Here is a 13,962-nt window from a genome sequence, read left to right as displayed (position 1 = left end):
TGCTTCATGAGAAACTAGAGTCCCATTTTACAGAGGAAGACACAGGCTAAGGAAGCAAATGTTTGAACCCAGTCTGACTTCAAATCTCAGGCCCTTTCTATTATACTGTTCATCACTTTACCAAAGGATGTCACAACTAGTCATTTGAAAGTGGTTTCAAAGAACAGGATGTAATTAAATAACTTTGCTTCTTTTTCCTCTAAATGGCACATTTAATGAGAAGATATTCTACCTATTTGATGAACGATTTCTTGCAGAAAAGTCAGACAATAACTGAAAGGAGCTTTATGCCAATAGAACACCAAGTTTAAGAGAGAACAATTCATTAACCTGGACTCCACAATGCATTTCAGTCCCTAACCTTGCCCAAGAGGTCTGAGATAAGTACACGAATATTTACTCTGCACATCAATGAAGGACTTGGCTAATCAGTTCCCTCTCCCCCTCTCTTGTGTGGGGAGGGAAGGGAGGTTTCACGGAACACTGGAACTTATGTTTCTTTAAGAGACTTTCTATCTGATCTGCTCTGGAACAAAGAGACTTTGAGAGTCACGTAAGCCCTGAACCCCTAGTCCTATTCTTTAAAATTAAACTTTTGAGACAATTGTGTATTCACATGTAGCTGTCAGAACAAATACAGACAGATCCAGAGCACCTTCTCCCATCCAATTACTGAGAAATGCAGTCAAGAAAGGAGACAGGCCAAAACCGGTTTGGCTCAGTGGATAGGGCGTTGGCCTGCGGACTGAAAGGTCCCAGGTTCGATTCTGGTCAAGGGCATATACCTGGGTTGCGGGCACATCCCCAGTAGGAGATGTGCAGGAGGCAGCTCATCGATGTTTCTCTCTCACTGATGTTTCTAACTCTCTACCTCTCTCCCTTCCTCTCTGTAAAAAATCAATAAAATATATTAAAAAAAAAAAAAGGGACAGTCCCATCACCTCCTAGCCCTCTCTTAACCTGCCTCGTTACATTCCTCTCCGCACCGTGGGAATGATGCTTAGGACCACCCCACCGCGTCAGATGGCTCACCCTTCTGCGCCTTGGCACCACCTCAGTAAGAAGTGACTTGGGAAGTTGACAGGTTCCAGAGGGACCCCCAACTGCCGGGCAATGGTCATGTAGAGCAGAGACATGCTGATTGGGATTCCTGTTCTGCGGATCAGAACCTGGAGGAGAGAAAAACGCTTTAGCTCACTGGAAAGCAACATGTTCTCATTCCTTCGATGCACATTTCTGTCCCAGGCAGGAGGCTAGGTTTTGAGACTTAAGTGGAAGATTAGGTTATTTATTGCAACCAGAGGTCTGCAAACTGCAGTCCATGGACCAGATCTGGCCCATCACCCGTTCCTGCATGGACTGTGTAAGAACACTTTTAATAGTTTTTAATGTTTAAAAAAAAGTCAGAAAAATACTATTTCATGATACACGAAAATGCTGACATTCAAAGATCCACGTGTACATATAAAGTTTTATTGGAACGCAGCAGTCACTTGCTTCGTGCTGCCTGTGCCCCTTCCAGCTGTGATGGAGAACTGAGCAGGTAGGACACGAGCTCATGGCCCAAAGAGCCACAGCAGTTCACTGTTGGCCCTTTACAGATAAAGCCCGCAGACCTGCGACTTAAGCCCTCTTCTTCCAGAAGGAACTCAAGGCCACCTTGAGGAAAGACTGCAAGACGTGAAAAAAGAAGATACAAGTAGCATGGAGAGCAACGGAGGAGATATGAAGAGGGAGCCAATAAAAAAGAAACGTCCGTGACGTAGCTGGCCATAGGCTTCCTCCCACCTCCCCCCAGGCCAGGACAAGAGGAAAGGCCGGGGTAGTTCCACAGTTTAGGGTTCACAAGATACACATGGAGGCACAGAGCCCATCTCGAAGGCTTTCCGACAAAGGACACCTTATGGATGAAACAACCAATGTACAGTGGTTTCCTCAGAGTAAAGGCAATGAGTGAGGAAGAAGATGGAGCACTTGCCCTCAAAAAACGTAGGAATGGTCAGAGATGAGCGGAATTCTTTTTCATAGACCCACGCTTACCTGGTGCATATATAAGTTGAGGGCGTTATAGTAGTCCATGCGGTTCCCCTTGAACTTCAGCTGGTCATACAGGACATAGTTCATGGCGTCCAGCACCTGGCTCTGGAGCTCTATCTCCATCACCATGGAGGACTCACCTGAAACACAGAGTCTACCCTGAGGACACAAGCACAGCCTGCAACCTGCAGACACTGGCCCGGCCTAACAGCATCGGTCAGGTGTTACCAATCCAGGCTGGAGAAGGGGACGGGTATTTACATCCTTTACGTTACCCAGGTGAACACGTTGTTGTGTCAGTGTTTTGGTGACACCAGGGGGAACACACTGCAGAATTGCCAAGGAACCAATGACTCTGTGTCCCTGTGCACGGAGGGGTCCAGAGCAATGCCACACCTGCCTTGAAGGCCAGACTGGGGTGGCGGCTGTTGATGCCCCGCAGGCTCTTGCGCACGAGCTCCACGATGCTGCCGATCTGCGCCTGGATGTCTCCGAGGCTGATTTCGGAGAGAGGGTTGCAGTACTGGTCGATGAACACAGCACCTGAACACGAACAAGAATTAGTGAATGCATTCCTATTTGTACCCTTTTCTTCTTAGTTTGTCATGTGCCCCAGATGTCTGAGGCCACAGCTCCTGACAACATCCCACCAGACAAGCAGCTTCGTAGCCTGGATGTGAGGCTGGCCGCTAAGACAGAGAGGGCCAAGGACACTCACCACAAAGGGGCTCACACGTCACCCTGCTGCTGTCTGTAAAGACACCGAACCTCTTTCAGGGGTCTGAACTCTGAGTGATACATGGCATACTTCCATTTTCTATCAGGAGAAATAAACGCTTAAAGGAGATCTTGCAAACGACTTCTCTCTTCTTCTAATTCCCTTACAGTTTAAAACCCAATAACTCTGAATACAATGTTGTAAGACAGTTCTCTAACTTAAAAAAAATAGTTGTAAGTTCTCAGCAACAGATACGCCATTTCAACAAACTGTCCCTCCGCAAGGTGAGCCAGTAAATGGACTTTGGAGATAATCTTACTTCAAAGCAGGCGACCAGCTACCCTCAAGGACCCTGCAGCGAAGCAGCTGCACAGCGTGCACTGCACACGGTCCCCGTCAGTCCCCTCTGCACTGCCCTCGGTCACTTCTTAACCAGAGCCCTATGGGCTCTCGCGATCATGTGACTGTAGGACATGTGGAGTTGGGAAATCACTTTAAATTCAAGCGGCCTCAAACCAGCTGGGAGTCCTGGACCCTTACCCACACCCTAAGGAACTGAAAGCAGGGGAACGGCGTGGAGAGATCAGGACCCTAGTCCGTTTGCCACCAGTGGGGGTTTGGCTCCCGGGCCTCCTTGGAACTCAGCTCTCTACCTGCACGTGGAAGGAACTTCTGCCGAACTCCCAAGTCCATTCCATCCCAGCGCTGACTCCCAGACAGTGCCAGTGGCATCGGATTATCTGGTCAGTGGACGAGGACCAAATCCTGGAGCCCACTTCCATTCCCAACTACTTCAAACCTCCAATGGCTACCCAATGCCTACAGCACTGATTTGGATGGGTTACTTGAAAATGGTAACATTACTTTATAACTGAAAGATGAAGTACTCCGTTTCATAAGTACTAGAAAGCCATGGAAAAAAGCTTGTCAAAGTATTCGACTGGGGAACAAACAAGACAGGATGACTCGCAATGCCAGCATGCTCATCAGCAGAGAGCGGGTGGCGAGGATATTTCAAAGGGCTGCAACGGACTTTTCATTTCGTTTTGGATGACAGAAGACATCCATACAACCCAGCGCCTGCCCCAGGCATTGTGGCGTAGACAGTGATGGCAGCGCAAAGACAAGGGACACAAGAAAACCAGTGACTATTTGGGAGAAACGACTCGTACACACACGCGACAGAGATGATGCAACAGAATTTGGTCGCCAACGCTCCTGCATGAGCTCCGAGGTGAGAAAACTCTGTATTGCAGGAGCCAGAGAAACTCGAAGTGGAACTTGACTGAACGTTCAGAGGGTGAGGAGGATTTAAGAGGAATCGGAGGAAAAGGGATACCATGAATGAGGATGTGAAGCCAGGGGCACCTGTAGGGTGAAGTGAGGACAATGGCCCGGCTGGAGCAGATGGGACACTCGGGAGAGCCTGGGGCGGGAAGGACTGGATTATGGAGGCACTGGAAAGCAGGCAGAGGTGGGATGAGAAGCAGGACCTCAGCTGGCAGCACTGCTGGTTCACATGCCGCGGGGACAAGGCTGGACTGACTGCTCAGGTGGTTGGCTGGAGGGCAGAAGGGGGTGATGCTCACGAAAGCAAGTGATACTTAGAAAGCTGGGCTGGGAGAGGAGAGAGCCGGCATGAGAAGGGACGGGAACGGAGATGTGCCGGAGAGAAACACTGACGGGAGCAATTGGGTAAAACCCTGGGAAGAGGGAATGTATGTATTTCACAACCACAGCTGCTGGGAGTGTCTGTGTAATGTGCTAGGAATTGAACATCGTTTGGAAAAACAGTCACATGTTGTTCTTGTTCAAGTTGGTGGGAGCAGAAAGTTACTGCCTTTCTTGCTCCTGTCCACTCGACTTCTCTCCCCTCATTTCTCAGGAGGGCCAGGCACACTCACTGACGCGCGAGAACATTTCGTCCTCATTAAACTCTAACCAGAGGGCAAGGGATTTGCTCTAGTAACATGGAGACAAAAGTGGACCAACTGATTTCTGATTTGGAAGTGAGGCTTCAAAGCTTAGGAAAAGAGGGAATTATTTCATTATCTGAAATATCAGCCTCTCATGCTTTGAACCGAAGGTGCATCTTGAGAGAAGACTGTCTCTTCAGCTGACAGCTAAAGGTTTTATCAAAATTTCAGCTCTCCATGTAATCGTTCTGCCCACCTACAGGACCGGACCACACACTCCAGCTCCAGAAGCCCATGGGGCTGAGCTGACTTTTCCACTGCGGGCCCATCAGTTTCCACCACTGCTCCAAGCACAGCTTAGCTGCCCACTGAGACGCGCTGCTAAAGTCTCACCTTCGAGATATGATTCATAGTCATCCGAATGCTGAAGAAAAGCCTTAAGATTATTTAAAATTTTCTGTTGTCGTAGGTAGTAAAGGATTTTTTTGGCGTAGTACTTCCAAGTCAAAGCTTTCCTGGAAAAAACAAACAAACTATAAGTCAATAAGGATTAAGATATTACAACTTCGAATGATTAGTTTTTTACTCACCACACTAGTCATACCATGTAAAGAGTCTACTCAACAAGACAGCTATAACTGGTTCGTGATCATATAGTACTTATTATCACAGAAGCAGACAACACAACTCAGGACTGTATTGTGCATTTGTAATATACAATTCAGGATGTGCATTTGTTATTACACTATCGTGGCTGAAATTCAAGAAAGTTATCTGTTTGGTTTCAGAGTTACTAAAAGAGAAACCTGAAAAGTGAGGGGAGTGGGGGGGCCTGAGTGGGGGTGTGTGTGTTTGTGTGTCTGGAATCCTTGGCTGGGCCCTCTGCACCTGGCAGAGGGAGCGCAGGCCTTGAGCTGCTGCTTCCCTCCTACGCTCAACGCCAAGGTGATCTCACCCAGTCCCATGGTTTCAAGTATTATCCACACGGACAGTCCCCAACTTATTTTCCAGAACAGATTTCCTCTCTGTACTCCAGACCTATATATCCAACTGCTACTCCACTGCCCCACCTGGGGATCTGGTGAGCCCCTTAACACATTAAGCGCCCAGTCAGTCACCAGTGACTGTCACTATACTTTCCGTCTAGAAGACAAAACAGGCTGGGCACTTAACAAGTTCAAGTTCTTCTGCTCCTAGAGTCATCCCCATCCTATATAATAAATCCTATATAATAAAACCAATCAAAGCGTAATATGCTAAGACCGCTCAAGCGCTCACTATGACATGCACTGACCACCAGGGGGCAGACAGTCGACTGGTCGACCAGTCACTATGACATACATGGACCACCAGGGGGGCAGATGCTCTGACTGGTAGGTTAGCTTGCTGCTGGGGTCTGGACGATCAGGAATGAGCAAGACAGGCTGGACAAGCCCTAGAGCCCTCCTGCAGTCCTCCCCGGTCCCAATTGTGCATTGGTGGGGTCCCTCAGCCTGGCCTGTACCCTCTCACAATCCGGGCTGAGGAACCTGCCCCTTCCAAGTGCACAAATTTCGTCCACCCAGCCTCTAGTCTCAGATAAAGGCAACTCCATCACTCCAGTTAGGCCTCAAACCTTGAACCATCCTTGACTCCTGGCTTTCTCTCATTAGCCACATTCAACCCATCCACCAATGCTGTCAGTTCTATCAGGAAAGTGAGCACTTCCCACTAACTCACCGAAGCCACTGTCACCTTTTGTCTGTATCACAGTGGCATCCTCTCTACTGAGCGTCCTGCTTCAAACCTTGGCCCTCACAGTCTAAGCTCAATACAGTAGCCAGAGCACTCCAGGGAACGCATCAAATCACAGCACAAAAGCTCACTGTCCCAAATTCTCCAGCGTTTCCCACCTTGCTCAAAGTAACAGCCCAACTGAACTGTGAAGGTCATTTGAAAAAAAATCTGCATATCAGCAGAACTGACCTGCAGATTTCAAACCCAAGTTGTACAAGGGTCAAATGTGATACTCATTTGCTTTACTTCGCATCTCTCTCTCTCACAGACTCTCCAATATTCTCATCACCTTGATGATTACTGAAAAACTGCTAAACATTTTGCTTATGTTTCCCCCATTCTCTGCTGTTTAAACAGCGGCATTGTATCCACACTGTCAAGGCTTATGACCACTACATACAATACTGACTACCCTACTGCCATTTGAATTTAATTCTATAAGTACATACATATTCTTTAAAGTAAGTACATATTTAATGTACTAATCCTTGTCAAGGCCTTTTTTCAAGTTCATTTTCTAGCATATTTCTCAGGAAGGGCTCAAAAGCCCCGAAGTCCTTGCAATTTGGTAATTCTGTCTGCAGCTTTATACTTGGAAGTCAGTTTGGCTGGATATAAAAATCCTTGGCTGACATTTTTGATCCCTGAATATCTTAAGTATGCTACTCTCTTTTCTTCTGGCACTGAACATAATATTCTGATTTTCTTTTCCTTAGAAGTGACTTTGCTTTTTTGTGGTTGTTGTTTTGTTTATTTGCTTGGATGACCAAATGACTTATCCGTCTTTAATATCCAGTAGTTTTACTGAAATATGTCTCAATGTTGGTCATTCTAGGTCCATTTTCTCAAGTACGGTGCACCCTTTTAATATGTTGTTTCAAATCTTTATTGCAGGATATGCTCCTTTTAAAAACCACATAGAACACCATAAATGCAAATTGTTTTCAAATATCCAGAGAGTGGTGCTTTAGCATTTACAGAAACACCCTTGCTCCTTCCTATGTTTTCCATATTCAAACAACAAGCATTTGGCAGGAATAAATACAAATAGGGTCCTTCATAAAAACTGACATTCCAAAGTACTTAATAAATGTGACTATCCCTTGTTACCTAAAAACAACAGTTTTTTATTATTTTTTAAATCCTCACTTGAGAATATATATATACATATATTTTTTAGTTGATTTTAGAAATAGAGGAAGGGAGAGAGAAACACCAATGTGAGAGAGAAACATCGACTGGTTGCCTCCCCTGTTTGCCCTGACCAGAATCGAACCCACAACCTAAGTATGTGCCCTGACAAGGAATCATACCGAAATCTTTTGGTGTATAGGGTGATGCTCCAACTGAGCCACCCAGTCAGGGCTAAAAACAGTCCTGTTTTAAGATCAAAATCTATGTCACGTCAAGGGGTAACAAATCTATGTTATTTATTTCTAAAAAGACTATAATAATGTATGTTTTTACTGGTTGTGCATATTCAGTCTTTCCCCCAATCTGATAAGTAAAAAAAAAGCAATATTTCACAATTCTTTGACATGTCTTTGAAAAGTGAATTTAAAGGTCTTTGTACTTAATTGCCAGCCACCTGGATTTGCTCTTCTGTAAATGTCATCCTCCTATCCATTTTTCAATTTCTTCTTGGAAATTTAAAGAATTATATTGACTTTACGGTTTCTTTGGTCATACAGAAGTTTATTTTTTTTGGTTAAGGAGGTCTCCATGGATTGTACATAAAATCTCCCATTTCCTTGAAGGTTTTTCACTGTGATAAAATGTAAGTTGTTTAATTTTGGAATTTTGTTTTTATATATGATGCAAGTTTTACTTCCAGATGGATAATCAGTTATGCCTAAAAGCATTCATTAAATAGTCCAACTTTTTTCCTCTGAGTTTAAATTTATCCTCTTTCATGCTGGGACATGTTTCTGAATTATCCTTTGCCACAGACGTGACTATTGATTTTTACTTAAACACTGTATTATTTTCATTACAGGTAGCTTTATAATGTGCTCTAATATTTGTGATGCAAGTTTCCCATTGTGAGTATTTAAAAATTGGGGGGGTTTTGGCTCTTCTTATGAATTTATTCTTTTTTGACAATATTATCCAATTAAAACACAAAAACACTCCCCAAACTTTCCTTGGTTCTTAATTAAAATGGCAATAGTTTTATGTATTAATTTTGGAAGAACTGACTTTTTTTGTGATGCTAAGTCTTCCTATTCAAGGGCATGCTCTTATTTTGTGTTTTGCTATAACTTTCTATAGTCTGACCTAGGAAATCCGGTCCCAGGAATCTTTCACTGAGAAGTAAAACCGCCAAAACGTCACCCTCCACAGTCACAGAAAAATGGAGAAGTGGCTACCCAGCAACAGGGGATGGTTAAACACGTAAATGATAGTGTAGACCACAAAGCAGAGGGCAGCCATTCAAAAAGCGAGTTAGTGCCCTACCTGGTCTGGCTCCATGGATAGAGCATCGACCTGTGGACTGAAGGGTCCCAAGTTAGATTCTGGCCAAGGGCACATGCCTGGGTTGCAGGCTCAATCCCTAGTAGAGGGCATGCAGGAGGCAGCCAATCAATGATTCTCTCTCATCACTGATGTTTCTATCTCTCTCTCTCTCTCCTTTCCTCTCTAAAATCAATAAAATATATTTTAAAAAAAAGTGAATTAGATTTTTTACCAGTTGATTAGAATCCATTTCAGTAAGGTAATATTGAATGAGAAAAAAGATACAGAAAAGTACCTATTTTAAGATCATTATTTTTTTAAAATAATGATCCCCTGGTGCCCATATATATCGGTGCATATTAGCATGAAAGAATACAACCTAGTGTGTCATCATGAGTTACAGGATGGGGACAGGGAAAGGCCATACAAACAGGGTCAGAAGGGAGAGAAAACCAGCATAAATAAGAAAAAACCAAAGTCTGCACTAAAGATCATATCAAAGCGAAATAAACTCAGTATATGTGATCTTACATGTATGCGTGTAAAAGTATATGTATATAAATGTAAAAAGGACAAGTCAGCTTTTATTTTTAAGGCTGCACAATACTGGCTATCGGATCATACTTCAATTCATTTATAGAAAAACCAAAATAGAAATGGAAAAATGACCTCTGGATCTGAACTCATCCAAGGCCTAGAATAGTGACACATCTTACCTCTCCCCTACAGTTGCTCCACTAACAGATATTTATCTCTCTTACACCACCTTAAAAACAGCAAGGAAAACATCTTAATGCCTTGTTTGTGAGGTATTGCACAATGATCTCTCTTAAGGAAGATGCTAACCTAACATTCTTATCTCCCATCACCAATAAAGTTTCCAGAACTCATAGGTAAGTTAGGCTGGAAGCCAAGTTACCTTTCAGGCAAGCTGGTAATTAACCCTCACAGTGGAAAATATGAATCATAAAAATTTTTAAGCAACAACCAAGAGATAATGGATTCTTCTTGATCAGGGGAGATAAAAGAAGGGTCCAACCAAATATCCATACTGTTTAAGACCAAAGTAAGATTATTTCTTACCCGAATGACATGATAGATACAAGTGCCCAGAGCAGTGCTTGACCTGTAACAGGACTAAACACGTACCAGTTCTCTTTTCTTTCCAAAAGGATTTTTTGCATGTGTTTTTTTTTAGTATCAATTGTCTTGGTACACTTATACTTACCTTACTTACACAGGATTTTTCAAAAATGTTAACTGTAGCAACATATAAGATATTTGAAAATACATGTCCATGGTTCAGCCACACACCAACTACAGCAACTAATTCTGGGGTTATTATGAAAACAAACAAACAAACAAACAAACAGAAACATCCCTGCTGTAACTATGGCTTACCTTCCTTCCATATTTAGGATACACACCAGTTCATCCTCAAAAAATATCTCTGGTCCCTCGAGATTCTCAATGTCACTAAAACCGTTACAAGGGACCTATGAAGAAGACATATACAAACAGGTCTCAGTAACGAGTACTAATGTCCTTGTCACTCTCATACACAAATCTGAGTTGCAAAGAAAGATGGTCATTTTTCTCTAAGTGGTAACACCTATCCCATACTATCCTGTACCACCTGCCATGGGTGGAAAGTAATAATACTTTGTTCTGATCTTGTTGTTAGTTGCAAATTAATTATATTTTCATATAATTTCATGAAATTTCTGAAGCTGATAACTCGAGAATTCTAATGTGAAGAAAAACAGCTCTGTAACAAGAAGTAGAAATGCAAAATCGAATTCACAATCACAATCTCATGCATTCTGTGTTGCATTTAACTAGGAGGAAAGGGCCAGAGAGAGATGTCCAGTGCTTTGGGCTACTCAACCCACTGGGCATGCTTTCTCCTCTGCAAACTGAGGCAATGGTCCCAATGAGCTTTAAGAATCCCTCAGTTTAAAATTCCATTACTTCTCCCACTTTTTTTGAAGGTAACCAGGAAACTTCATGTCAACCTGTGTGTATGCGGAGAACACAGGAATACAAGGGTCCTGAGCCACAGTCACCGCCCACCCACAGACCAATCTTAACGATACTCCTGCTATGTTCAAAGTCCTCGACGTAATTCTAATTAAGCAGCAGTACAGGGAAAGAGGGAGCTAAAGAAAAAACACAACAGTTCATCATTGTTAGACAAAGGCACAGGCTGTTGAAAATGCACACAAAATCAGCTAGACTAGCAGCAGAGGTCGCAAATTGGTTGCCCATGACCAAGCGCATGATATACATGTGTGTGCAAACACTTTTGAACAAGCACCTAAAATCTGTGATTCTGAATCCATTTAGCCAGGGCATGCCTTATCCAAAATGGAACATGAATTTTGTCCATTCTAAAATTAATAATCATTTATTTATAGAAATGAGTGACATTAGGGAATATCCAGTTGTATTCCCCATAGGAGAATAAGTTCAAAATTTGAACTTTCCTTTTCAAAACTTAAAGAGCCTTGAAAACATTTCAAATGTATGAACTCCATTAAGTAGCAGTAATTAAACTTAGAAAATAGGAATTCATCTGCAGGAAACCAGGATAGTAAAACAAATCAGATTGGCTGTATCTCTAGCCCTCCCACCCCCATCCCACCAGAAGTACATTTAAAGGATTAGTGTGGACTATTTCTCAGAGTGACAAAAAGTTAAGAATCAGGACCTGATACAGAAACTTCTAGGAATGCTTTATGGAAGGAAAAACAAAAGCAACAACAACAAAAAAATGCATTTCAGCAAGATATAAGAGAAAACTTTTCAGCGATAACGATGCCAGACAATTTACTTGAGGGAGTAATCATTCTGATTTACAGATAGCTTTTAATCCTGTTAGCTTAAAAAAAAAACAATCAGTTCACTATTGGTTAGAACCTGCGAAGCCAGAGAGAAGAACCGCATTCATATCGCCAACCCTTTTGGGCAAACAATTGGGTAAAATTTGTTGTGCTCAATTTTTGATGATTCCCCCAAGTCAGGTAGACGTTGCAAAAAAAACAACAACAAACAAAAACAACTCCCCCTGCCTCACCCCCCCCCCCCGCCCCTCACACACACACACACACACACACACACACACACACACACACAGAACATGGTTAACCCACTGGCAGAGAACTAAGGCTGATCTGCACTCCCTCATTGTGCGGCCTGCCGGTCCCTCCCTCCTCCCTCTGGCTGTAGAAAAGTAAAGGGGCAGGACAAATGGCTGCACGCCGCTGGACCGGAGGCAGAGGACACAATGCCCCTCGCAGCCTTCCCAGTGAGCAGGGGCCAGTGAGAGCACTGGAGAGGGAGACAGCAGAAAGGCTGGATGAGCTAATGCCCGCAGAGCCACACACACACACACACACACACACACACACACCCCTCACCCCTCACCCCCCGCCCCCAGGCGGAAGCTCGGCGCGGCGTCCCCAGATCCTTACGTGCTCGGAAAAGAACCTCTTGGAGAAGGAGGCCACAATCTTCCGGGCCTCTAACCCGGCCTTTTGCCGAACTTTATACTCTTCCAACCAATTGACGTAGTCGGTGGGGCTGTAGTGTTTCATAAGGGAAGGCCACCTACAGACAAGGAGACAAACACCCGCTCAGCGTGCCCGAGGCTCAGAGGCGGGCGGGCGGGCGGCAGGAATGAAAGGCAGCCTTGGAACACAGGGGGCGCGGGTGGTTCAGTGGTCAGAGGGGTGGGGGGGGGCGGACGGACCTCGATCAAACCCCCGAGCGGAAGGCGTGACCTTGGCCCCCCAGGATGAATGCTGCCCCCCGCTCCCCATCTATAAAGTGGGGGCGGCGGTAGCGGGAGGAGCGGCGGTGACAGTTAACGGGGATGGGGCGCCTCCGAAGAGCAGGGCCCTTGCGTATTGGACATGTCGTCTCCGTTACTAACCTCCGTCAAAGGCGGGTCTAACGAGCACCGCAGCCGATGAATGAGGCTCAAAACCCCTCGGGACGTCTACCCCAAGGTCATCCGGCGAGTGCGCCGGGGCCGGACCGGATCCCGATCGGATCCCGGGTCCCCCCCGCCATCCGCGCGCTCGGCACCCGCCCGGCGCTGCTCGGACCACAGCATCCCCGACCCACGTCAACGTTTCCGCGGAGCCGGGCACAAAAGCCGCTGCGCTGCGGCCGCCGCCCTCCACGGCGAGGGCCCCGCCGCTGGGCGCTCCCCGATGCGCCATCGGGGCACCGGAGGGTCCGCGCGGCGTGGCCCCGCGGGGCCGGCGGCCTGGCGGCCTTTGTCTGTCGGTCCACGGGAAGGGCTCCGGGGGTGGCATCCGGGGTGGGGTCCGCGCGCGCGTGCGGGGACGGAGGCGGCGGCGCAGGCCGGCCGGGCCCGGGGCCCCGGGGGCGCAGCACGGGCGCGGGCGGCGGCGGGCTGCGGGCTCACCTCACCCGGAACTGCTCCTTCCACACCTTCCCGCTACTCTGGCAGAGTTCGCGCAGCCGCCGGCAGGTGCTGGCGACGCGGCTCACGTCCGTGGCCGTCAGCGAGCCGCAGCACAGGATGTACTCCAGCACTTCGCCCGGCAGGTTGACCAGGCAGCTGAGGCCCGCCGCCTCGGGCGCGGCCTCCTCCGGCAGCGCCTGCACCACCTCCATCGGGCTGTCGACCGCCGCCGCCATCTTGTCCGAGGACCTGGGGCCACTGTGCGCTCGCGCGTGCGCTCTGGGGAAACCCCATGTCGCCCCGCCCAGCTGCCTGCCTCCGGGGGCGGGGCAAGGGCTCGCCCCGCCCACGCCTGCAGCCACACCCCCTGTGCCCGTGCCTCTCGGGGGTGATGCGGCCCCTCAAAAGGGAAAGAAACGCGTTTTTGGAAAATAACTGGGCTGTGGGCCTTGGAGCCGCGAACCAGCGAATCATAATGCCCATCTTTCCTATACGTGCGTCCTCGAATGTTTCATGTGAATTATTTCCCCCAAGTTTCAGCTGGGGAAACAGGTTCAGGGAGATAAAGAAGGGTCCCTTGTCCTACCTAGATTCTAATCCGGATCTGCTGGACTTCGGCTTGA

General features: G+C 46.5%; 1 protein-coding gene across 2 annotated transcripts in view; it reads right to left on the bottom strand.

Moving 5' to 3' along the window:
• The window catches only part of FBXO21 (F-box protein 21), a 36,037-nt gene extending 22,402 nt beyond the window's left edge, over positions 1-13,635 (bottom strand). Inside the window, exons 1-7 of one of the 2 annotated variants that reach the window (XM_081113355.1) lie at positions 13,340-13,635; positions 12,378-12,513; positions 10,306-10,400; positions 5,065-5,186; positions 2,434-2,580; positions 2,041-2,177; positions 1,033-1,169 (exon numbers count right to left, since the gene is read on the bottom strand). In XM_081113355.1, the coding sequence (XP_080969481.1) occupies positions 1,033-1,169; positions 2,041-2,177; positions 2,434-2,580; positions 5,065-5,186; positions 10,306-10,400; positions 12,378-12,513; positions 13,340-13,575 (1,010 nt within the window). In that variant the 5' untranslated portion in view covers positions 13,576-13,635. The remainder of the gene's footprint in view (positions 1-1,032; positions 1,170-2,040; positions 2,178-2,433; positions 2,581-5,064; positions 5,187-10,305; positions 10,401-12,377; positions 12,514-13,339) is intronic. The other variant, XM_081113354.1, reaches the window with a different exon arrangement.
• Positions 13,636-13,962: the final 327 nt, after the last annotated feature.

This window comes from Myotis nattereri (genome assembly GCF_964212035.1).
Source record: "Myotis nattereri genome assembly, chromosome: 19".
Lineage (NCBI taxonomy): Eukaryota > Metazoa > Chordata > Mammalia > Chiroptera > Vespertilionidae > Myotis > Myotis nattereri.
This window is presented reverse-complemented; position numbering and strand designations above follow the sequence as displayed.